This window comes from Sceloporus occidentalis, unplaced genomic scaffold (assembly GCF_023333645.1).
Source record: "Sceloporus occidentalis isolate IW3139 unplaced genomic scaffold, rSceOcc1.0.p SCAF_3, whole genome shotgun sequence".
In the NCBI taxonomy this organism is placed as follows: Eukaryota; Metazoa; Chordata; class Lepidosauria; order Squamata; family Phrynosomatidae; genus Sceloporus; species Sceloporus occidentalis.
This window is the reverse complement of record NW_028316983.1, coordinates 125,086,823-125,113,182: the sequence shown is the minus strand read 5'-3', so window position 1 is coordinate 125,113,182 and position 26,360 is coordinate 125,086,823. Positions and strand designations below refer to the sequence as shown.

General features: G+C 43.9%; 1 protein-coding gene across 1 annotated transcript; it reads right to left on the bottom strand.

Moving 5' to 3' along the window:
- Window positions 1–3,767: 3,767 nt before the first annotated feature.
- Window positions 3,768–23,783, bottom strand: UHMK1 (U2AF homology motif kinase 1). The gene is made up of 8 exons (XM_089516076.1): window positions 23,453–23,783; window positions 19,680–19,972; window positions 18,004–18,195; window positions 17,211–17,305; window positions 14,502–14,578; window positions 14,148–14,246; window positions 10,519–10,607; window positions 3,768–7,875 (listed from the first exon to the last, which is right to left on the bottom strand). The coding sequence occupies exons 1-8, from the start codon at window positions 23,739–23,741 to the stop codon at window positions 7,729–7,731; spliced, it is 1,281 nt and encodes a 426-aa protein (XP_089372202.1). The 5' UTR covers window positions 23,742–23,783; the 3' UTR covers window positions 3,768–7,728.
- Between the last annotated feature and the right edge of the window lie 2,577 nt (window positions 23,784–26,360).

Here is a 26,360-nt window from a genome sequence, read left to right as displayed (position 1 = left end):
AATGTTGGTTAAACGGCTGAACCCAAAGGATGATCAGCAATGGCTCTTCTTCATCTTGGAGAGAAGTGACCAGTGGGGTGCCACAGGGCTCTGTCCTGGGTGCAGTGCTAGGCCAAAACTAACATGAATATCAACATGAAGAAATGTAAGGTACTACACTTAGGCAGAAAAAAAAAAATGAAATGCATAATACAGGATGGGGATAGGGTAGCCATAATTTGCCACCACGAAACTGGGACAAAATGTAGAAAAAATGTAGGACAAACTGTAGGACAAATTTCGCACAAAATGTAGGATATTCAAGAATGTAGGATACACAACCAAAAATAATATTTTTAAAACAATTAATATAAATCCTTATTTACAGAAAACATTCCTCCTAGACAGAAAGCACACAACAACAAACATAATAAAATACATTTAAGGAAGTTGAATAAAAATAGAGATCTTACCTGTGAGACTAAGCTGTGGCGTCCTCCTCTATTTTCTTGGGGCCCAGCCAGTTGGAGCCCAGCGGCGGTCTCCTTCTCTGGGATCCGGTGGGCCAGCTAGGCCCCGCGCGGCTCTTCTCACCGCTGAAGGAGGACTCGCCATGGCAAGGCCTCCTTCTTTGGGACCCAGCCAGCTGGCTAGGCCCCGCGCAGTGGAGGAGTGAAACCTCTGGAAGAGACTACAAGGGCCATCCAGTCCAAACCCCTGCCATGCAGGAACTCTCAATCAAAGTATCCCCGACAGATGGCCATCCAGCCTCTGTTTAGAGACTCCACCACTCTCCGAGGGAGTGTGTTCCACTCTCAAACAGCCCTTACTGTCAGGAAGTTCCTCCTAATGTTGAGATGGAATCTCTTTTCCTGTAGTTTGCTTTCATTGTTCCGGGTCCTATTCGCAGGAGCAGCAGAAAACAAGCTTGCTCCATCCTCAATATAACACCCTTTAAAATAAAAGGCCATCATATAAATCTTAACTATCTCTTCTTCGGGCTAAATATAACCAGCTCGCTAATGGGCGAAACAGATGGCATAATAGGACTGCTTCTGGGTGGCTTGAGGGCATGGTGATCACACGTCCCCAAGCCATCCAGAAACTCTCCCAACCTTGAAAAGCCACTCTGAAAAAAATACTTCTTTTCAGAGTGTTGTCCAGGACCACAGTGGCAAGGTGGATTGGGGCAGCACAAATCTTTTCGCTGCGCTCCAGGGCAAGAAACTCCAAGGCGACTCCAATCCGTCCTTTTTGGGCTGTCTGTTTTACCCCTACGTCTCTCTCCATAAGGCGTAGACTACAGACCCTTCACCATTTTTGTCACTCTCCTTTGGACACACGCAAGCTTGTCCACATCCTTTTTGAATTGTGGTGCCCAGAACTGGACACAGTATTCAAGGTGAGACCTGATGAAAACAGAATAGAGTGGTACAATTACTTCCCTTGATCTAGACCTCTGTTACATGCAGCCTAGAATTGCATTCGCTTTTTTAGCTGCCGCATCACACTGTTGACTCATGTTCAACTTGTGGTCTACTAGGACTCCTAGATCCCTTTCACATGTAGTCTTGTTAAGCCAAGTGTCCCCCATCTAGAGTTGCCATATCTCGGATTCTCCCGGGACATTCAAGTTTTTTAGCTATTTGTGAATGTTCTGGCCCAGGTTAGGAGCTTGTCCTGGCTCCTGCCACCTGAGTCCTGCGCCAGCAGTGCTGCAGCAGTGGCGGCATGCGAGGCCTAGCTGAGCTTGGAGGGAATTTGGGGCGGGGCCTACAGTGCCATCTGCTGGGCCCCGGGAGGGAGGCCAGCACTGCAACAAGGCCTCTCCCCCACTGCTGCCTCTGCTGTGTGGGGCCTAGCCGGCTGGGTCCCAAAGAAGGAGGCCTCGCTGCAGTGAGGCCTCCTTCAGCGGCGGAAAGAGCCATGCGGGGCCTAGCCGGCCGGCTGGGTCCAAAACAAGGAGGCCTTGCCGTGGGAACTAGACAATTGGGTAGAAATTAATAAAATGAATTTCATTAGAATTGTTGTTCTGGTGTATGCCTTCAAGTCATTTCCGACTTATAACGACGCTTAAGATAAACTTATCACAGAGGTTTCACAGCACGATTTGTTCAGAGAGGGTTTGCCTTGGTCTTCTGTGAAGGTCAGAGAATGTGACTTGCCCAAGGTCACTCAGTGGGATTCAGTGGGCTAAGCTCGGTTTCTCCAGAATCATAGTGCAATCCTCAAACTGTAACATGCAAAATTTTACATTTAGGTCACAAAACCCAAATGCACAGGTATAAGATCCCCCCCATACATCACTCAGCAGTCAGGGATTAATGTTGAACACATATCTGGACCTTGCTGTGGATAAAAAATAACTAGGGCCTCAAATCCCATTGATTTTAATGGCAGGTGTGACACATGTCTGTCAGCATGCATGTGCCCGTTCAGCCTGTGTATGGTTAAATCCATGGATGGCAAGCCCATGGATATCGAGGGCCCACTGTAAATTGTATGAACCAGCAGTATGATGCTCACTAGAGAAGACAAATGCTTGCATACATACAAGCAGTTTCCAAGCCAAAGGAAATAATAGTCCCACTATATTCTGCGCTGGCCAGGCCTTAATTGGAGGACTTCATTCAGTTCTGGGCATCTCATTTTAATAATATAGACAAGTTGGAGCAAGTTCTGAGAAGGGCAACAAGGATAAGAAGCATAGAGAACAAATATATGAGGAAAGGTTGAAGGGGCTGGGCTTGTTCAGCTTGGTGAGAAGATTGAGGGGTAGTATCATTGCCCTCTTTAAATATCTCAAAGGCTACCACAGAGAAGAGAGGGCAGGTTTGTTCTCTGCTGTCCTATAGGTAGGACCAGGTCTAATGGTTTTAACTTACAGGATATTTCCATTGAACATTAGAAGAATCTTGACAGTAAGAACAGTTCAGCCATGGAACCTAGAGTGGTGCTATCTCCTTCTTTGGATGTCTTCAAAATGAGGCTGGATGTCCACCTGCTGGGGATGCTTTAGCTGGAGATCCTGCATTGAGTAATAGGTTGGACTTGATGGCCCATGAGGCCCCTTCCAACCATATGATTCTGAGAGTCATGTTCCACTAGGAAAAATGTTTTCCAGGCACTTTTCTCTCTTCTACCCACACCCTTCTGTGCACATATTTTCAATGTATAAAGGGTATCAACTTGTTTTACAGAATACACAGGGAAAATGCAATCTCCCTCATGCTTAAATAGAAATCATTTTCACGCACCATTCTAAGACATCCCCTTCCTTTGCAAGCACAAGCCTTTTTCAAATCTGCAAGTATGCACAACCATATTTGTAAATGGAGGGACACGCTCCTTATAACTTTTCTACATGTAACATTCACCAAGAGAAGATCCCCCACCTACTTGAGAGCAGCACATTTTCCCCATGGAGGTTATCTTTCTTTAGGGAAGAAGTTTGCAAGCATCCAGGCTTACTCCACAAATTCGATCATCATTCAGCGCTCCTAGGTTGGATAGCAACAACTTTCTACTAAATATATCCCTACCCTCTTGGTTTCTGCACTTGGAGAAGGCAGATCGTGTCAGCTACAACTCAAAATATGTAACATGCTTTGAATACCATGAAATACAATAGACACAGAAAGGTTGATTTTTTGGGTGCGTGTGTGCCAATAATACGACAAGCCAAGGATCTGGGACAAACACCACTCCACTCAGTTCAAATGCAGCATTGACTCCATCCTCACAACCACATCTATAGTGAGGGTAGCTTGGATAACAAACGACACTACTTCCAACATCAGAACAAATCTTTATTCCTTTAATTAAAATTGCACTTTTGTCCTCTTTCTCAAGCAGCTGCTCCCCAACCTGAGAACTACTACACAAAGCAGCAGATCTCCTTAAACAGTCTGAACAGAAGACGTTTGATCACAGAAGAGTTTGCCAAAACCCCCAAACAAAAACAAATACACAAAATGTAAAAACTCAGGAACAGTCAAAGTAAAATGGGCAGTGCTATTTTTCTTAGGACAGAGAGAGGGAGGATAACAGAGAGCAAAGGGGACTCCAGGTTAGATCTGTTGCTGGGATGTCCAAAGCCATATATTAGCGGTTAAACAGAATCATTATCTTCTGGCTCCCTGACAAGATAATATAGCAGCAGTTCTACAGTGTGTTCTTGCTAATTCAAAAAACAAGCACAATAAAGCAAGCACAGCCATAGGAGAAATCGAGTGGTACCTGAATGAGTTGATCCAAAGTGCCAGAACAGGTACAATTGAGAAAATATAAATTAGATTTATATTTAATAGCCATTGCCTTTGAAGAAAGGGTCTCATACTTTGTGATAAGGATCAACCTGACCTAGCATCATGTATACTGAAAAGGTCCATGACTATTTAACGCAAATGTTGGAGTTCAATGAGTATGCACATGCACACTCAATAGGCACATTCAATATTATCTGAATCTTAAATTTCATATAAAATAATCAGTTCTTGAGCTTTTGATCTGCAATTTTGAATTACAACCCAACTCTTCCAGTGGCTAGGCTACCACCCTTCCACTCTGGCATCTTCTGACAGGATTAGCAGCACAAGTTCATGTGACTAAAGCCATAACACCACTAGACCAGACCAACATGACATCCCCTTTTACCTAATAAAAACCAGTCAAATGTTGTTGGTCCAATGTAAGAATGGCTGCAAAAGTGCAAAAGTGACTATGAGGAAGATTATGTTTGTTTCTGATGATCCTGTTCTACTCCTTTGGTTCTGGCAGACCATCTTTCCTGCTTCCTGGCAGCTGCTTGTTAGATTTGTGTCTGTATTTTCTCCTCATCTTGAACACTTTTCTCACCTACATGTTCACTGTGATTGCTTCATCCTTCTCTCCGTTTTGTTTTGGCTTCAGAGAAGGTGAATATCTATCTAGAACCAACATGCATGTATTTGTTTTGTAGGAATGCATGTTTGTATCCGACGTGTTTATGAATAAGCATCAATGTCTAAGCAGTACTGATCTTTTCCACTCTACAAAGCAATGAATTTAACTGAAAATATTGGGCATTACCAGTCTCTAGAGGGCAAAAGTACTTCTAACATACAATGCAGGCAAAATAATGTGGAGGCTCTTGTCTTGGCTGATTGTTCTTTCAACTTCCAGCTGATAAGGGGTCTCCAATGTGCAACTCTGACACTCCAGATGGTGCTGGACTGCAGCTTCCAGTAATTCTAGCCACTGTAGTCAATGATGAGGGATGATAGGAGTTGCAGTTCAGCAACATCTGAATGCCACTGTTACCAGCAAGTCAATAGAGAGACTCTTGGCTTCTGAGTGCCACCAATAAATAAGTAAGTAAGTAAGTAAGTATGCTGAGCAATAGTGGCAATGAACCCAAAGTATCTTTCTCAGCCTAATGAAAGTCTGACTAACTAGAAGTCACAGAAAGGTACCATAATCTGTTTTTATGGAAGGTAAGATAAGTTACATCAATTATAAATAAGGATGCATATATAGTCGCCTCCTCCTAACTCTTGGATCTGCGGAGGGGCGACATCCATTGTTTCCAATGAAGTGCCCGGGGGTGCACCCCTTTCAAGCCTATGAGGCTTGAATATGCGCAAGCCTCCATTTGCATGGGGATGGTGAAAACAGAGGGCCAACTGTATATAATTTTTTTAAAAAAATCTGATAAAGTACAGTTGGCCCTTTGTATCCACGGATCCTTCATCCATGGATTCAACCATTCACAGATTGAGAATATTTTTTAAAAAATCCAAAAAATCCAAAACCTTGATTTTGCCATTTTATATAAAGGACACCATTGTACCACACCACTGCATATAATGGGATTTGAGCGCCCACAGATTTTGGTATCCCAGGAGGGTCCAGGATCCAAACCCAGTGGATATTAAGAGCTCACTGTAACTCCTAGACCTTAACCACATTCAGCCCTATTTCCTACAACCAAATATTCCTTAGTTGGTGGGGATTCTAACATTCATTTTACTCAATCAGTCAGTGAAGCATCTAAAACAGGGTTAAGCTACTTATGACTCTCCAGCAGTTATGGAACTGAAACCTTCAACTTTCAACAATGACTATGCTGAATAGCAGTAATGGGAACTGAAGCCCCAATAACATAATGACCACAAGTTGACCACTTCAACAGTTTTTGAAAACAAATAATTTATAATAAAATGCTGAGATTTTTAAAAAGACTGGATGAAAGGCTTACATGTTACAATGAAGAATCTACTTTTGGCTTTTAAATGATTCTCAAAGCCAGCTTGGCTTGAGGTGCAGCATGACAAGTACTTATGAGCACACAAAAAGGCTAATGGGTATAAAAAGGCAGATCTAGCTACAGTGAATGGCTCTACTCCTCATCACAGGCCTCCTCTGGGCCTCAAAGGGCCAGAATCTGACCCATGGAGGCTCCCAGTTTGGCCTCACCACCTGCTGACTATGGAGAGAAGCATTTATCTACTTATTTTTATTTAATTTATATTTCACCTTTCTCCTAGCAATGATTGGCATGCTGCTCACCCTCTCACCTGGAAACAGGGCACAGAGCATGGGCTCTGTGGGCACAGGCTAACACTGGCTGAGCTTCAATCCCAGCATTTAGGCATGGCTGACAAGCGATGGCTGGGAGCACTTTGCTCTTCTTCCCTTTCTCCACCCAGAAAGGAGAGAAGAAGCAAAAGAAAGGTGGAAAAGCCACAAGCAGTAATTTATCCAGGGACCTGATGAATTAGAGACTGTGACTATGACAGACATCATCAGGCCCATGAAAGTGGATCCATTCCCTCCCATTCTGGAGCCCGCTCCTGCTTTACTAGTTAGGGATGATTTAGCTATGAGCCCACATTCTGCTCAGAACAAAAGACAGAATTGATCCGAATTCCAAATATCCATAACTCTGCATAAACAAGTATTTCCTTTAAAATAATACTGCTCTCTGAGTATATGAGAGCTAAGCTTTTACTGACTACCATAGTTTCACAAGTAGCTGAGAGATACATTCACTCAGTTCTAGCCTTTTTCCCAGGAAAAGAGTTTCACAGATCAAAGGGAATAACTACAAGTTACCAGTGCAATGGAAATGCTCATGGGCTACTATCCAGTCTCAGCTGGATAGACAAATGCATCTGAATAAGTCCACCATATCACAACATGTCCTGCTTTTAAGGGCAACAATCCTGTACTTGAATGTTCTAGTGGGAGAGTAACATTATTGCTAATGATGCTGTTGAAATTTTCTGCAAAGCCAGCTCTACAGGTTCATGTCTAACATGTGAAGGTATAGAAACACAGCTTGAATTGGCAGTCTTGGTCCTCTATAACAGGCAAAGCCAATTCTATATTGTTTCTCTGCCAAGGGGAAGCACTGTGAGAAGTTCCAGTCATGTTTACTAGCAGCAATACTCGAAACCTTGACCTTTCAGTGCTTGGTGGCTCAGAATTCACTGTCATACATTTTAAGACTCTCTTTCTTTTACACTGAACTTTTTTTTTTTTTTGCTTTAAATCTCAGAAATCCATTTCATGTTATTCTGATTACCACAGGCGAAAGAGGAAGGCAGCAGCTTTTGAATGCAGCAAAATATAAACACCTGGGCCTTTCCGGCAAATAACAAAATGGGAAAGAAAGAGGACATGGATGAATCTCATCTTTAGGAGACACTCAAGCAAAGCTAGGCTGCTTTGGATACATGCAATTCTTCAGACTGCAGTTGCTGGAGACTAAAACACAGTTTGGTAAAGGTACCCCCGCTTATAGGCACTCAGTGGGTAAAATGTAGCCACAACAAACTTGCCATCGAATCTCTTCCCAGTAAGTGCCTGTTGGGCAGCTTTGGAATCACCAGCATTTGCATATTCTACAAAAACCTGGGGGGGAAAACAGGAGGAAATTTAATCTTTGCATTTTTATCAGGCAACAGACCAAAGTAAGTTGACAACAAAATAAATTTAAAACACATGGTAGAAATTCACCCCCACTCTAATTCTTTGCAAGAAAAGTGTAACCATCCTTCTTTTCCAGTAAGGTTGCCATGTGCAAAGGCTAGTTGGCATATACAACTACTGCATGCCAGACTGATGTTCCTGGTGTCCAGTGACTCTTAATCATACTGTAGGATTGTTCTTAAGAACTGGAAATAACCTCAAGGATCATGTGCCCTAACACTATTTTGATGTGGCATCCAGCATTAGGGAATGGCAACTTTGGCAGGTCTGGGGCCACATTTTTGCCTACTGCAACTGCCTGGGCCTGCACCAAGCCTGAAAAGTTTTTTTTAAAAAAACTTGACCACTTTTCGTTTTAGTTTTTGAACTTTGGGGTGGTGGTGACTGGGTTGTGGAGGTGAACCTCATCACACTGAAATTGCAGTATCCAGTATTAGGGATGGGAAACTGGCTGGTGTGGTGCCAGTCTCATCACACTGAAAGCTACTGTTCCTGGAACCCTCCCAGAATAGCAAATCCCTATTTCCTCCCTGGTTCTTGGGGGTGGGGGGGTGGGGGAGGACGAGTAGTGAGGACACATGGCTTAAAAATGGATATATGTACTGTATATTCATTCAAATTCTTTCTAATAAACCCCATTCTATCCACTGTATGAAAACTATTTGAGCCAACAAAATCAGTGTATGAGGTTTTACTGATAAATTTAATTATGTCGATGAATTGCTATACTTTTTTTAGCCTTTGTATCTATTTTATTGGATGAATTGTTACTGTGGAGCTCTCCCTATCAAAATTTCATAGCTACCAAATGCATCTGACGAAGTTAACTTAAGTCTACAAAGCAGATGCTGCCAACTTTTTGTGTTGCCGCTAGTTAAGACTCCTTTGTTCTCACAGTCTTTTGAATCTTTCCTATGTTAATTTTTTACATGTTGGTACTGTAGTCTTAACTACTGATTTATTTTGTGCTTGATTTTAGGTCCTCATTTTGCATCTTATTTTAGTGTGTTGGCTTTTCATTACATTTTCACTGTCTTGATTGTTCCTCTTTTTATCATATCGCTGCAGTAATCACTGTATTTTTGGATATTTGCTTGTATTTCACTGCATTATTCTTGTTTCACGGTAAATATATAATGCCTAAAGAATTTGTTTGCTAAGTGCCTGACAAAAACAATAACTTTTTTTTTACTTTATTCTCAGTAGTTGCTCCCCATCTCAGGAAATTAGAGGCCCTCTCTTTGCTATCTTCTTGTTGACAGAATTTAAAGAAATGACCATTGTACAAGAAAAAATATCACACTAAGGCCCGTTACAGACCGCCCAAAAGGGGCGGTCTCGGGCTGCTGCCAGGTGCAGCACGGAGGAGTCGCAGCAGTCAAACCGCGCGACTCCTCCGCACTGCAAAGAAGGAGCGCGAAAATCGTGCTCCTTCCGGCAACCTGGAAGAGACGCCGCAAGTGCCAAAGCACGCACTCGCGGTGTCACTTCTGCCGCACGATGTGTGGACGCAGAGCGTCCGTTACGTCAAAATGGCAGTGGCCGTGTGGAACGGCCACCGCCATTTGTTACGGACTCTGTCCGTAACAGGGTAAGGGGCGTCTAGAAGAGACACCCCTTTTTCAAACTGGGACGTCCTGAGGACGTCCGAAATGGTGGTCTGTAACCCGCCCATGAGAACTTTTTTTATACTGATAAAACTATGTTACAAGCTGTGTTACAGAAACCCACAAACTTTGGTATCATATGATAATATAATGTAACAAATAGTTATTCAAGAAAATAAATATTTGTGAAAAAGAAAAAAATCTATTTTATTTGTATGCTGTTGCTAAATTGTTTATTTGAATAAACAGTATTTTGGTTTAATTTCATCTGTTTTCAGGACTAAATAGGAATCTTTCACACATTTGAAGTCAACTTTGTATGTGGAGGATTTTTTGAAGAATTTTGAATAGCAATTTGTTAAATTGTATTATTATATGATACCAAAATTCGTGAGCTTCTTTAATATATATCTAAGCTTGTAGCATAGTTTTATGAGTATATATAAAAAAAGTTCCGTTAGTTTATTCCACTGTTCTGTTATTTGGGATATTGTAATTGAGGTGGGTGCTGATTTTGTTTTTTGGTTGTACAAGAAAAGGTACTAGCTTCTGTTTTCCTGTTCTCCTTGGTTTCTGCTTTATGTGCTTTCAGATTATATCCTAATATCCTTATTAAGATGGACACATGAGACAAGATTTCATTCCATCGAACAGCTGCTATGATGAATATGCTTTACACAATTTCCACCTGAAATTCTACATGCAAATACAGTACATTACATGGAACCAGCCCTTCATATGAAGAATATATTTTAAGGTTTTGGTATGCAAACACAATTTACAGATACTTCTCAAAACCAGTGTATAAAATTACCTGTGGACAACCAGAACATAAAGTTGTTTATGACAGATGCTTTCTGAAGGCAGAGTGTGCTTATTGCTATAAAATTACAACAGTCATTAGAGCATTATATTAAAACTGAATCACACAAACACCTCAAATTGCCAGTTTACTTACATGACCTTTGCCAGGACTTTCCTTAGGAACAAACAAGGAAACAATCTGGCCATACTTGCTACATTCTTCTTTTATGTCATCCACTATATCTGTGGAAGCAGAAAGAAAACTAATAATTTATAGACTGAGTATCCCGTACCTGGAATTCTGAAATCCATACGGGTGGCTGAGATAGTGACACCTTTGCTTTCTGTGGGTTCAGTGTACACAAACTTTGTTTCATGCACAAAATTACTAAAAATATGACGTATAAAATTATGTTCAGCCTATGGTTATAAGGGATATATGAAACATACATGCATGTCATGCTTGGGCCCCATTTCTGATATCTCATTATGTATATTTCAAAATGGGAAAAAATCTGAAATGCAAAGAACTCCTGGTCACAAGCATTTTGCATAGTGGAGATTCAACCTGTACTTATAACAGGCAATTAAGTGTACTGGATAGAGTATAGAGCAGGGGTCAGCAACCCCTGGCCCGTGGGCCAGATCCGGCCCGGCGAGGCGGCAGGATCGGCCCCAGCCCGCTGCCAAGGCCACCGCCGCTTAGGGATGGCATATCCCTAATGTGGAGAGAGAGGCCTGGGGCCATGGGGGCTGTGGGGGAGCCTGCGGAGGCGGCAGGCCGCTTCCGTGGGCTCCTTCTTGGCCCTTGCGGCCCTAGGCCTCCCTCCAGAGAGAGAGGCCTGGGGCCGCAAGGGTTGTGGGGGAGCCCAGGAGGCGGCCTGCCCAAGCCCTTCCCTTCGGCCGAAAGGGCCCCTTGGAGCTCTTTCGGCTGAAGGGAAGGGCCTGGGACGGGTGCCCAAGCCCTTCCCTTCGGCCGAAAGCTCCGCCCCGACATGCAGCTCCATGTATTCCTGCATGGCAGAAGGGGGTTGGATTGGACAGCCCTTCCAACTCTACAATTCTCTGATTCTCTTCAAAGACTCAACTAACTACTTCACTGCAGTCTTAAATGGTAGAACCAGTTCTAATGGTTTTAAGTTACTGGAGGATAGATTTTGATGGAACACTAGAAGGCACTTGACAGGAAGAGTGGTTCAGCGATGGAACCAACTGCCCAGGGGGGAGGTGGGGTCTCCTTCTTTGGATGTCTTCAAAAAGAGGCTGGAGAGCTTCCTGCTGGGGATCCTTTAAACCAGTTCCTAAACTTTGGTCTTCTAGATGTTTTATACTTCAGCTCCCAGCATTCTTGACTGTTGGCTATGCTGGTTAGGGCTCATAGGAACTGAGGTCCAAAATACCTGGTGTACCAAAGTTTAGGAAACACTGCTTTAAACTCAGTGGCCCTTCCAATTATGGTAGTATTAATTTCCTTTTAGTAGAAGAGTTAAACTCCCAGCGTGTTTCTATTACACACAAAAAATCCATTTATCATTTTCTGACCAATTTAGAAAACGTCTTTTCTTTGCTCTTAATTAAAATTTACCAGCAATTAGAACAAAGCTGAGATGCTGAATGGCTGGCAGGTATTTGGAATGCAGTCTTGTGCTGAAGGATGGGGCTACAGCATGGGGCTGCTGAGACTCCACCACACTCCGAGGGAGCATGTTCCCGTTGAACAGCTCTTTACTGTCAAGAGGTTTTTCCTAATACTGAGGTGGAAATTTCTTCCTTATAGTTTGAATCCATTGCTGCAGGTCCTATTCTCTGCAGAAAACAAACTTGCTCCATCTTCAGTACAGCAGCCTTTCAAATAATTAAACAGAGCTATCATATGACCTATTAACCTTATCTTCGCCAAATTAAACATACCCAGCTCCCTAAGTTGCTCCTCACAGTGCATAGTCTGCAGACCTTTCACCATCTTGATTGCTCTCCTCTGGGCACACTCCAACTTGTCAACATCTTTTTTGAATTGTGGTGCCCAGAACTAGACACAGAGTTCTAGGTGAGGCCTGACCAAAGCAGGATAGAGTGGTACTATTAGTTCCCTCAGTCTAGACACTATACTTCTATCGATACACCTTAGAATTGCACTGGCTTCTTTAGCTGCCACATCATATTGTTGACTCAGGTTCAATTTGTGGTCTACTAGGACTTCTCGATCCCTTTCACGTGTACTGTAGTCAAGCCAGGTGTCCCCCATCTATGCATTTCATTTTTTTCTGCCTAAGCATAGTACCTGACATTTCACCCTATTGACATTCATTTTGTTAGTTTTGGCCCAGCTTTCTAATCTATTAAGGTTATTTTGAATTTTGATCATGTTCTCTGTGCTTTTAGCTACTCCTCCTAATTTGGTGTCATCTGAAAATTTGATAAGCATGCCCTCTATTCCTTCATCCAAGTCACTGATAAAGATGTCAGAACCCCACTTGTCACTTCTCTCCAGGATGAAGAGGTGCCACTGGTGAGCACCCTTTGGATTTGGCTGGTCAACCAATTATAAAACCACCTAACAGTACTATCATTTAGCCCTCCTTTTACTAGCTTGCTTGCAAAAATATCATGGGGGACTTTATCGAAGGTCTTACTGAAATTAAGATATGCTACATCTACTGCATTCTCTTCATCTACCAAGCTGGTACAGTCGGCCCTTCTTATACATGGATTTTTTTATTCATGGATTCAAGCATCTACAGTTTGAAAATGTTCAGAAAAAGTATAAATTTCAAATATCAAATGTTGATTTTCCATTTTTTATAAGGGATACCATTTTGCTATGTCATTATATTTAATGGGACTGGAGCATCCACAGACTGTGTTAACAAGGGTCCACTGTAATTTTATTAAAAGAAGAGGTAAGTCTGGTATGACTTGTTTGTGATAAACCCATGTTGAATTTTTGCAATTATGACATTACTTTCTAAATTCTGACAGACCATCTGTTTAATGATATGCTAAAATCTTTGCTGGTATTGATATCAGGCTAACTGGGCATTAATTGTTTGGGTCTTCTTTTCCCTTTTGGAAGATGGGGAAAAGTCCCAGCAAATTGGAAGCGGGCAAATGTTTGCCTTCCTCCAGTTTGCTGGGACTTCTCTTGTTCTTCAGAAATTCTAAAAGATTATAGCCAGGGGTGCTGAGATTACTTCTGCCAGTTCTTAAAACACAGACGTTCACACGCTAAAATAATTCAGAAGTGTGGTTAATCTTTCCCTTGCCTACTAATTCTCACTCCAGGATATGAATTGTGCTCAGTTGGTGGTTTTTGACAGTGAGAATCTACATGAGTTCAAACATACTTCTTTCCCATCAATCCTTCCTTGCAATCACGTGCCCCTCCTTTCTTATTTTAATGGAGCCACTCTCTTGTCAATAAAACCCCCATGCCTCCTCTAAGAAGAGTACTCTTCTACAGACTGATTTATCAAAAATATTGATTTATCAAAAAAAAGTATTAGGTACAAAAATATTGTACAGTACCTAACTCAATCATATGATCATGTCATATGTGATTCTTAAATATTCTTGCATTGACATCATTTGTGCAGTTTGCCCAGTGTAAATGTGTGCATTTGCACTAACATGTCTCTCGAAGCTATCTTGAGGCAGGTTTTTCTCCCCAGTCCTTCTATTCTCTGGAATGGCAAATATGGTCTTTTCCTTATCACATAAATACCACAAGTACATTTCCCAGTGTATTCTTACAATGAGTTATGTGAAAACCAGTAGTGCACTGACCTTCAAATTCTTCTTCACTCTGAAGAGAAGCATCACTCAAAATATTTAGTAATCTTAGCACAGGAGTTGGAAGCATCACCAGATCTTCAATATGGGGAGCTATTCAAATAGCAGAGTTATAGGACAAAGTCATTACTGTATCACAGATAAACAGTAAGTTGGTCTCTGAGTATTAAATGTTCTAATTTTTAAAATTACTACATCTCACACATAAAGAGATCTTGCCAGTTATGTTCAGTACTCTGTCTCTACGTATGAAAAAAAAAATCTGAATTGTTGTTTCTTAGCCTGGTCACACTGGCTGTAAGTTAATTGAAAGTAGGGTTGGACTCTGGAAGTATATTTATAACCTACCAAAAGGGATGCTGAAGAAGGGACTGCATAAGGCCTTTGCAGCAGAAGCTCTTTTCTCTTGGTCATTATGAAGCATGCTGGAAAAGAATAGCAGCCTTTAATTTACAGTAAAATTCAGTGTAACAAAGTCCAGAGAACGAACAGTAAAATCAAAAATGAATACAATCACAGCTCTGTACCTTGCAAGGCAAGACAACATTTTCCAGAAACCACAGAATAAAGGAAGGAAAGAGATAAAAAACTGACTATTTGTTGCTCACTGATTTTTTTCATACACAGTTACAGTAATGTATCAGAGGTAAAACAGCCTTAAAGCCGCACACTAAATTTTCAGATGCAACCACTAGACTGCCCTCACTAATTAAAAGTAACTTCATTAACTTTGTGTGTGTGTGTGCGTGTCACCTGTCAAATTATGATGACCACATGAATTTCATAAGATTTTCTTAAGCAAAGAATCTTCAGAAGTGGTTTTTCCAGTTCCTTCTTCTGAAATGTAGCCTTCAGCCCCTGTAATTCATTGGAAATCTCGCTTTCATGTACTAAGCAGGGCTGATCCTGCTTAGTTTCCAAGATCAATCAGGATCTGGTGCCTTTACGGTATTCAGGCCTGCTGTGTGCAGAAACGTACAGCAACAGTAGGATTGGATGGAGCAGAATTTGATTCTTTCCCAGCTCAAGCTTTGTTACAATTTTTAAAATGGAGGCATACTGCTGCAATCTGACACTGAATGTATGCTTTCCCAGTCCTCCTTCGCCATCCTCTCAATGCTGATGTTCCTAAAAACAAACAAACCAAAAACCAAAAGACCCAACCAACCAACCAAAAAAAACCCCAAACCTCCAGGCAGAGAGAGGACGAGGTGGAGAGGGGGGACTGTGATGTAAAAGGACTGCATAAAGCAGCTTCTTTCTCAGGGGCTTTGTTAACTGAGGTATGCCAATAATAATAATAATAATAATAATAATAATAATAATAATAATAATATTTATACCCTGCTCTTCAGCCAAGGCTATCAGAACGGCTTACAATTTGTTAATTAGACATTTCCCTGCCCTCAGGCTTACAATCTAAAAAAGACAAGACACAAAAGTAGAAGGGAATGACAGTAGGGAAGGGGGAAAGTCTATAGTTCTGAAGGCACTCTTTGCCGAAACACTCCTATATTCCACATCACTTTGGAGGAGTGGGCATTGCAGCCCAGGAATACAGTGGACCCTTGTTATCCTCTGGGGTTTGGTTCCAGGAACCCCCGTGAATAACAAAATCTGTGTATGCTCAAGTCCCATTAAATACAATGGCATAGCAAAATTGTGTCCCTTATATAAAATGGGAAAATCAAGGTTTAATACTTGAAAATAAAAAAATCCATGGACAAGGAGGGCCAACGATATAACAAACTCCAGGAGAACATGATCGCTCACCTAAGGATATTGGAGACCAAAGATGCAGCAAGCTCTGAGAGACCTTCAACAGTGTCAACCCCTGAAATTGTTGAGCATGTTCATGATTTTGACAGATTTGCAAATCTCAGCTAAAACAATTGCTGAGACGCTAGAACTATCCTGGGGATGCAATGGGTTTATAATTAACGAGCAGTTGACTATGCAGAAGCTGTCGACCAGGTGAGTGCCAAAATGTTTGAATGCTGACCAAAAATGAAATCAAGTAGATACTTCCAAGCTGATTTTGCAGCATTTGAGTGATCTAGTGATACTTTTTTGGAACAACTTATGACTGTTGATGAAACATGGTTAAATGCCTGTACTGCAGCCATTCACTCAAAACCACAAGGTTGCAAGTTCAAGACCAGCAAAAGGGCCCAAGCTCGACTCAGGCATGCATCCTTCCGAGGTGGCTAAAATGAGTACCCAGACTGTTGGGGGCAAATTAGCTTACTTGCTAATTAGCTTACTTGCTGTTCACTGCTATGATCTTTGGAATAGCGATATATAAATAAAACAAATTATTATTATTAATTATATACTAATATGGCCATTCTATCTTTTTTAAGAAATTGGGCCTAAAAAGGAAATAGATGTTTTTTCTTTCTTTATTACTTATTTATTCATTTATTGCACTTATATCCCATCTCTCTCCCCAAATGGGATCCAAGGTGTCTTACAATAGCTAAAAAAACCAAAAACAGTTAAAACATTGATTACAAAAGTTGAAAGAGAAGTAAATATCAGTAGTATTAAAAACAGAGTTAAAAGAGTAAAAACACTTAAATCACATTTACAACATGTAAATAAAATGAGCTCAATTGCCAGCTTCAAAATCAATTTGTAAAATGATCAGAGAAGCAAGTCTGAGAACAGAGAAGGAATGCCCTTGTCTCTCCTGCTCACTAGTGAGGCAAGAATACTCACAGAGCCTGGAAGATTAACCATGTTAATTGTTAGTGAACACAAAAGGCAATTTAGTTGATATTGGTAATGTAAACTTTTTTTTGTTAGCAAAGATTATTGGTTTGATAATAGTTTTTGAAGATGATGTGAGAATGCAATGGCATACATTCTATTTACACTATTGCCCTCTAGTGGACCACACGACTTCTTCACACTTTCAAGGATGACAATTTAACAACCTTGGAAAGTAGCTTACTTCATAGGTGCACTGTATTTACAAGGCTGGCCTGGAGCTGCAAGAGCAGAAGAAAACACTGCATAAGCTATTCTCCTTTCATATTACCTGGAGCATCATACCTTTTGAGGAGGTCTCTGAGGTGATAAGCTGGGATGGCAGAGTTTACCACACTTTTGCTCGCAAAAATGTGATCAATAATGGCAGAATTATTTGCCTAGAAAGGAGATGAAGAAATAAAAAGGAAAGAAAACAACATTGACAAGGAAACACACATTTTTACTCCCAACAGCTAGACCAAACAGAGATTGAGGAGGTTGTGGTACAGTTAGATATTACTGCCAGGTCCCCATCTCTAAGTCAGGATAATAATTACAATATAATACATATTTACATTAGCAATGATACTGAAACATGCTTAGTATTTTTCATCTGTTCTTAAAAACATCCCATTTAAAATCTGCTGAGCCTCTCCTCTCCTCTCTTCAGCCATCTGTATTGCTCTCCTCCAGTGTAGGAGTTCCCTGTTCAAATAGCACCATGTCATATACATATGCACACACTGCAGGCTTTTCCAAGTGGAAAGAGCAAGTAGGTTTGATTCTTTGGCCCCTTACAGACTGCCAAAATAAAGCTGCGTACTCATAGCTATTTTAAATGTATCTCTTTTCAGTATTTCTGGGCCTGGTGCATCTCACGATGGGTATTGAGAGGCAAATGTTTGGCTCCCAGGCCTAACAAAGTTGTCCATCTGGCTTAGTGTTTCACCTATATGACAATTAAAACTGGAATCACATAAGGCATTGCTTTCTCTAAAAAGCTGAAGAGCAGCTGTAGTCAAAATTAAAAGAATTTGGGGATTAAACCTTCAAATGGTGACAAATCTCTCTGCAAAATTATTGGAAAGAGACTCACCCTCCATTCCCGAGATTGGACAACATGCTTCAGTTTCATTCCTGAGAACATTTCCAGTAATACTATTCCAAGACTCCAAAGATCTACAGCAGATGTACATTCAGTTCCCCCTTGCACTCCTGTCTTGGATAAGTAGTTCTGCAGCTCAGCTTCAGGAGCCCGATACCCATCTGTCTGAATGTATTTGACATCCTATGGGGAAGCAAGAGCATTTTTAGACTGCAAATTATAATCAAATATCATTTTGTTCTTTCAGCCTTACATTGTTGTCTCTTTCCACTACTTTAGTTTACTTAAACTGCTTCAACATGTGCATGTCTCTAGCTACTCTCAACAGTTTATTAAAGAACCTATTTTAGAAATACACTCTCTCAAATAAAATCCCAGCAGCTTCATGTGAATGTTGTACTTTCACCATTATAGATTATTGCAAGATGATGGGAAGTTTATGGTCTACTTGCTGGTAGAATATTTCAACGTTAATTAATAGGAATCAAGTTAACTCCTCACTTCAAGATATCTGATTGAACATGTCAACATCTTTGCAAAGAGAAAACAGAAGACAACACTCAGCCCTAAAGATTTCAGGACATTTAGACTGAGCAATAAGAGCATTCTCTCAGGAAAGACATATGACCTATCATCATCAGTGGTCTCTGGTCCAGGATACCACTGAAGATAAAAGTACAGTGGGTGATGGATTATGAGCAGAGATGTCAAGAATACTACCACACAGGATACAACTACATCCTGCAGCTATTTACCCTTAACTCATCAGACTTTCACACTTATGACTTCTAATCAAATGAACATAAAATTCTTCAGTTTTAACATCTGCACTTGGACTAATTTGGTGCACAGTTTTGAACTAACAGATCGGGTTATCAGATCCAGACATGAAGTTAAGAGATATTCCGATCAGCTATCAAACTCAGTTCACTATACTAGTAGAAATAAAATGAGGATGAAATCAACGGTGATTTCAAAGTATTTGGGCACATGATAAATACTGCAAAACAGGGCCATTATTGTGGTCAACAGTGATGAAAATTGGTTGAGGTTATTTGTTTCTTTATTCACGTAAATGACTCATTATATGTTTCAATGAAAGGACACATGCATGCACAAATCTGAAAAGAGGAAACAAAGACTTCCTGATTCCAACTGATGAAGACAGGTAGTTTTACAGATAAGAACAAGAATTTGTTACAGAGCTGAAAGTTTTTTCTCCTCTGTGCTTTATGCACTCTTTTTGGTCCACCAAGTTCTGCAAGCTTGTTCAAAAGGAAAAAGGTAGCAAACGCAAAAGTATAAGGGTGCAGGTACATTTAAATGTCAGGTCAACCTAAAGATTCCGACTTATTTTCTGTATCATTCTTGTTTCTCTGATGAGTTTCTTGCCACTAAGGAAGGAAAACTCAGAAAATATGCTTAATACAGTCAGGCCGTGATATCCACAGATTCAAGCATCCATGGCTTGAATTTTTTTTTAATTAGATATATTCCAAAAAGCAAATCTTGATTTTGCCATTTTATATAAGGGATGCCATTTTACTATGCCATTATATTTTATGTGACTTGCGCATCCACAGATTTTGGTATCCATGGGGGCTTCTGCAATCAAACCCCAGCGGATACCAAGGGATCCCTGTAGATTTTATTGTGGTGTGACCAACCTGATTCCCTTCCTTGAAGCTGAGTCCAAAGTCGATGAGCTTGAAGCACTCCTCCTCTGCACTCCAGAGGATGTTGCGTGGCTTCAAGTCTGCATGCACATAGCCTTTGTGGTGGAGGAATGCCAGGGCTTCCAGGATGTCTCGGGCACAGTGCTGGGTGATCCACATGGAGCAGCCATGCTGACTGGAATGCACAAGCAACTCTGACACACTGACATCCAGCAGCTCTAATAAAAGGCAGTATGATGGGCCTCTGGCAGAAGAACAGTTGGTAAACACACCATAGAGGGTCACTACAAGCAGAAAATATCCATTTTATTGGCAGGAGTCGTACAGTATAGAACCATCAACCTTCAGAAGCAATTCTCTTGATAGCACTTTAGCAAATCCCACAAGCAAACATGTCTGGAAGATACCAGCTTGAGTTTTTCCAAGACCTTCTGCTAGAGTTCATGGGCTGAGCTATAGCTTTTGTCTACTCAAGAACTGAAAAAAACGCTCTGTTTCTTCTCAGAAGCTAGCCTTCTAATGTGGAAGTGAATTTCCACACTCTTAACTCCTAACATTGATGGTCGAAGTAAAACTGACAAAGGGAAAGTAAGAACAATGTTATCTTAGATAGTGACAAATAAAACTTTCATGTTATTGAAATGGTTCTGTGATTATTTATTTATTTAATAAAATATTTATATTCCACCGTCTATCTAAAATTCTCACAATTTTTTTTTTGTCACTGGCAACATCTATCTGGGCCACAACAGTGAAAGGAAACACCACCTCATGTTGGGACACTGCACACAGACCTAGCAAGCCAAGTCATATGCAGCTACAGGACAACCTAGGTCTGGGACAGTGAGCCTATGGCACATGTGCCTTCTATGACACTCTTAGGGTATGCAGAGACAGTTGAAGGAATGGGCACCCGATCGTCTTCTTCCCCTGCCCTCCTGTGCCTTTAACTGTCTCTGGGGAAGTCCTGCCCCAGTAGTTTCTGTCTCTGGGGAAGGCCGCCCCTGAAATGTCCTACCCCTGAAACCAGGTGAGATCCTGTGTGGGAACGCCATTGAGTTGGGCACTCGGTCTCTAAAAGGTTTGCCATCACTGACCAAGGTCCTATTGACCTACTACCCTCTCCGATACTGATATAAGCAGTGTTGCCAATCACCCTTGAAGAAAATTCCTGGATTGGTTCTCCAGAATGGCACCAAATTACCCAGAAGAGGGGGCGGGACTTCTTGTTTGGGGGCGCAAGCCACTATGGAAAGGCCTAAAGGGGGCAGGACTTTCAGTGCAAGGCACTATGGAAAGGCCTAAAGGGGGCAGGACTTTCAGTGCAAGGCACTATGGAAAGGCCTAAAGGGGGCGGGACTTTCAGTGCAAGGCACTATGGAAAGGCCTAAAGGGGGCGGGACTTTCAGTGCAAGGCACTATGGAAAGGCCTAAAGGGGGCGGGACTTTCAGTGCAAGGCACTATGGAAAGGCCTAAAGGGGGCGGGACTTTCAGTGCAAGGCACTATGGAAAGGCCTAAAGGGGGCGGGACTTTCAGTGCAAGACACTATGGAAAGGCCTAAAGGGGGCGGGACTTTCAGTGCAAGGCACTATGGAAAGGCCTAAAGGGGGCGGGACTTTCAGTGCAAGGCACTATGGAAAGGCCTAAAGGGGGCGGGACTTTCAGTGCAAGGCACTATGGAAAGGCCTAAAGGGGGCGGGACTTTCAGTGCAAGGCACTATGGAAAGGCCTAAAGGGGGCGGGACTTTTAGTGCAAGCCACTATGTGAAGGCCTAAAGGGGGCGGGACTTCTAGTGCAAGCCACTATGGAAAGGCCTAAAGAGGGCAGGACTTTCAGTGCAAGGCACTATGGGAAGGCCTAAAAGGGGCGGGACTCCCAGTGCAAGGCACTATGGGAAGACCTAAAAGGGGCGGGACTCCCAGTGCAAGGCACTATGGGAAGACCTAAAAGGGGCGGGACTCCCAGTGCAAGGCACTATGGGAAGGCCTAAAAGGGGCGGGACTCCCAGTGCAAGGCACTATGGGAAGGCCTAAAAGGGGCGGGACTCTCAGGGCAAGGCACTATGGGAAGGCCTAAAAGGGGCGGGACTCCCAGTGCAAGGCACTATGGGAAGGCCTAAAAGGGGCGGGACTCTCAGGGCAAGACACTATGGGAAGACCTAAAAGGGGCGGGACTCTCAGGGCAAGACACTATGGGAAGGCCTAAAAGGGGCGGGACTCTCAGGGCAAGACACTATGGGAAGGCCTAAAAGGGGCGGGACTCTCAGGGCAAGACACTATGGGAAGGCCTAAAAGGGGCGGGACTCTCAGGGCAAGACACTATGGGAAGGCCTAAAAGGGGCGGGACTCCCAGTGCAAGGCACTATGGGAAGACCTAAAAGGGGCGGGACTCTCAGGGCAAGACACTATGGGAAGGCCTAAAAGGGGCGGGACTCTCAGGGCAAGACACTATGGGAAGGCCTAAAAGGGGCAGGACTCTCAGGGCAAGACACTATGGGAAGGCCTAAAAGGGGCGGGACTCTCAGGGCAAGGCACTATGGGAAGGCCTAAAAGGGGCGGGACTCCCAGTGCAAGGCACTATGGGAAGACCTAAAAGGGGCGGGACTCTCAGGGCAAGACACTATGGGAAGGCCTAAAAGGGGCGGGACTCTCAGGGCAAGGCACTATGGGAAGGCCTAAAAGGGGCGGGACTCCCAGTGCAAGGCACTATGGGAAGACCTAAAAGGGGCGGGACTCTCAGGGCAAGACACTATGGGAAGGCCTAAAAGGGGCAGGACTGGTAGTTTTTCATCCAGACTTCCTGATCACCTTCTATTGGCCACTGTTTGGGCGGGAAGTTTGAAATTCCCCCAGAAATTGGCAACCCTGGATATAAATTCTGTCACTGAGATTGCGTCCATGATGAGATGGGCCATTTCAGCATAGAAGATGTACAGTGCAGTGCTCACTGTGGGGTAAGCGCTGGCCAAAGGCCAGCAACATGTTTAGGAAGCGCACATGTGTGGAAGCCTGACACACTTCTTAAACGTCAGGGAACTGTCCCCTCACCTCCAGCAGCCCTGAATCGTTTGGGGAGCAGCCCTGTGTTAATGGGAAATGGTTGAGGGACGCTGGAGGTGAGGGGACGATTCCCTGATGTTTAGGAAGTGTGTCAGGCTTTCACCTACGCATGCTTCCTAAACGTTTTAGTAGTGTTCCACCAGCATGAAAATCTTCATTGGCCCCAGGGCTCTTCAGGGATGACCCAGGGCAGGCAGGGCGGCACCTCTTGCTGGGCTCTGGCTGTTGTTAATGACTGCTAGGCGTCTGTGCCTCCAAGACCCCTCTCGACTCATGGCCACCCCATGAATTTCACAGGGCTTTCCGCAGGCAAGGAGTACTCAGAGGTGGTTTTCCTCTGCAACGGAGCTGACAGTATTGTTGCCGGTCTCCCATCCAAGTACTAACCAGGGCTGACCCTGCTTAGCTTCCAAGGTGGGGACCTGGTGTCTTGTCCCCAGATTCACACTGGAGAAATAATCCAATTTGGCACAGCTTTAACTCTTTGCTATGGAATTCTGGGAGTTGGAGTTTTCTGCGGGGCCTTCCTTCCTTAAGCTCCGCTCTGGGCCCACAACAAACTCCCAGAATCCCATAGCCTTGAGCCAGACAGACAACGAGTTAAAGCGGTGCCAAACCGGGTCATTTCTCCAGTGTGGACGCAGCCTCGGTTGGTTTGAAAGAGCTCCCCAGCCCCTTCCTCCTCCTCCTCCTCCTCCTCACCGATGTTTCGGTGCCCGCGGAGCTCCTCGAGGGCGGCCCGCTCCTTGCGGAAGCCGTAGTCCCCAGCGCCAGCGCCGCCGCCTTCGCCGGGGGTCCCTGAGCCGGAGCCCGGCGGCAGGAACTCCTTGACGGCGGCCGGAGGGGCTCGGGGCTCCCCCAGGCACCGCGCCTGGAAGACGGCGGCCGAGGAGCCGCTCCCCAGGGGGGCCTCCACCCGCCACAGGCGCCCCACCGCCTCCAGCAGCCCCGCGGCCCCGGGCGAGGAGGAGGACGCCGAGGAGGACGCCATCCCTCGGGCGGCACCAGCGGAAGGCACCCGCCTCCTCCTCCTCCTCCTCCTGCTCCTCCTCAGATCCGCCCCTCCCGCAGCAGGGCCAGGCAGAGAGGGCGGGGCCAAGGCACGCCACGCCCCTCGGTGACGTCATCAGAACGCGGCCCCAGTGACGCAACGCCCCGCGCCCGCTTCGGAGCCGGGGCTGCTTCCGCAGTGCGGGCGGGAGGTAGTCAGTCTGGCTGAGTGCCGCGGGAGGGCCCTTGTGTGTGGCAGGCAGGCAGGCAGGCGCCCTCTGGGCCCAAGAGGCGGGAGGTGCCAAGGCAAGGGGCAGGGCTTGCCCGGAGGAGGGAGCACGGGGCCAGTGCCGCTCGGCGGGGATTCCCCCTGGGAAGGCCCAGGCTTTGGGGGTGCTTCAGGCTGCCTGGCCCTCTTCCAGCAGAGCGTCTTCCTGGCGCTTCTCTGGCCGGCCACCTGGCCCCAAGGACCCGCGAAACACTCTTCCCCAACGGCCCTCCGCAGAGGAGCACGGTTCCCTGTGGGCCACTCCTGCCTACAACAACCCGCCGCCCAGGGTTCCGCAGCCAGGGCCACGGGGCCCAGGCCGGGGGCCTGTTTCTGCAGCCCTGGCGCAGCGTCTCTGTCTGGGCAAGAGAGTCTTCGGGCGCCTGTCTCCAGTTCCCTCCTTCCTTCCTTCCGCCTGGCTGCAATCTTTTACCAGCCTCAGGACCGGCAAGAGCATGAAGGAGCCAGGGCTGGAGAAGCAGGTCTCTAGGCAAAGCACACAGAGGGACACCGCGAGGATCGGCAGCGGAGCGGGAAGATGCCCGTTTCCTAGTTATGTGGAGCATCTCTACTCCACTCTTCAGCCACAATGTCTCTCTCTCGGGGCGGCTGATGAAATGGGCCCCTGCCCTCAGGCTGACAACCTCAAAGGCAGGACGCAAAAGGAGAAGGGAACGGTATCAGCTCCAGCGGTTCTTCTCTCCCTCCAAGGCCTGGACCAAGGCAGAGGGACCGCAGGGAGGGCTCTGCTTCCGAGTTCAGGCCTGATGTTGCTGGCAGGCCTCACTCCCTCTGATGGCAAGGCTTCTCTACTCTCTCCAGCCCCAGAAGTAAAGCCTACATCCTCAGATGCATTTAGGCTTAGTCTAGGAAAGCTCTTGCTGCCAACTTCTCTTTCAGTTAAGCTGTTAAAAACTAGGAAAATAGACGTGAAATCACATAATTGTATTTTTACATAAATAGACAGGAATCAGAAATGGCTTAGAAGAAAAAAATATTTCTACGCAAAATATATTTCTATATGAAATGTACAGAATACTAAAAAATGTACACGGATTTTTTTATACACGGATTCAAGTATCAAACCTTGGTTTCTCCATTTTACAGTATACTGTATAAGGGACACCGTTTTGCTATGTCATTATATTTAATGGGACATGAGCACACACAGATTTTGTTATCCGCGGGGGATCTTTGAACCAAAACCCAGCGGATCACAAGAGCCCACTGTATAATACAGCTATAAAGTGGCAACATAAATATGTTTATGTCTTATGTACACAGGCTATGAAATAATGCGGTCAGAGTAATGCAAACTGAACCAATATCCATCAAATTGTCTACTGATATATGTAATGTTTTATAGGCACAGTAAGTCTACAAAATGAAAGGCTTCTTTCCTTTTTTTGCAAGTATGAAAAAACTCAAAATATATTTTAAAGGTTATTCAAAGTTATTCTACATACCGATTCTACAGACTTAACACATCTATATCTTTATATTTTCAGATAAGGCTGAAATGATGGTGTATACTGTGGGAGCTGCAGTGGACAAGGCAGGGTTGGGCAGCAAAATTAATCTGGTTGTATAGTGTCAGTAAGGCAGCTCTAAAGCCTTCCTTGAAGGAGAGAGACCGAGGGAGCTGCGTTATGCCAAGGCACACCATTAATCTACCTGGCCTGACATTGGTGATGCTGACTGGCCAAAGCTTGACAGGTAATTGGGAACTACATCCAGTGGCACATGGAATGGCTTTAATAGATTGACTGTTTCTAACATCCAGTCACTTATTGCCAAGCCAACCCTGGTATGGTATAAACAGTATTAAATCTATGGCCTGTTACAGATTGCCAAAATAAAGCTGCTTGGGGTCTCTTTGGAGGTATGCTATTTAAATGATGCATGCATCCTAAGAATCCGGAAGCTGCACCAAAGCTGGACTCTGGTGCTTAGGAATGGAGTGTGGCTTTGGCGCAACCTCCGGACTCTAAGGACCCATACATCATTTAAATAGCATATTTCCAAAGAGACCCGAAGCAGCTTTATTTTGGCAGTCTGTAACAGGTCATTATGAATATTATAGAGTCTTCAGACACCTTAAAGGCTAAGAAGTTTTATTTGACATAAGCTTTTTGTAAGTATGGTTCATTTCATTGGATACATCTGATCTGAATTTGTTGAAGTGTGCAGTTCTTGATCACTTTCTCATAGAATCATAGAGTTGGAAGAGACCGCAAGGGCCATCCAGTTCCTCAGATTACACAGTAAGAGTTACTTTCACATCATATTGTTGTTTTGTTTAGTGTCTTTTGAATCTGATTGAAATAGATAGTCCACAAAAGCTTATGCCAA

What these genes read in the sequence shown, in the direction of transcription:
- UHMK1 (XM_089516076.1), bottom strand. Translation starts at nt 23,741, where the DNA reads ATGGCGTCCTCCTCGGCGTCCTCCTCCTCGCCCGGGGCCGCGGGGCTG. An exon ending in TCCAATCTCGGGAATGGAGG is followed by an intron (nt 17,306 to 18,003) that starts GTGAGTCTCTTT and finishes TCTCCTTTCTAG; the next exon opens with GCAAATAATTCTGCCATTAT. An exon ending in GAGTGAAGAAGAATTTGAAG is followed by an intron (nt 10,608 to 14,147) that starts GTCAGTGCACTA and finishes CTGCTTCCACAG; the next exon opens with ATATAGTGGATGACATAAAA.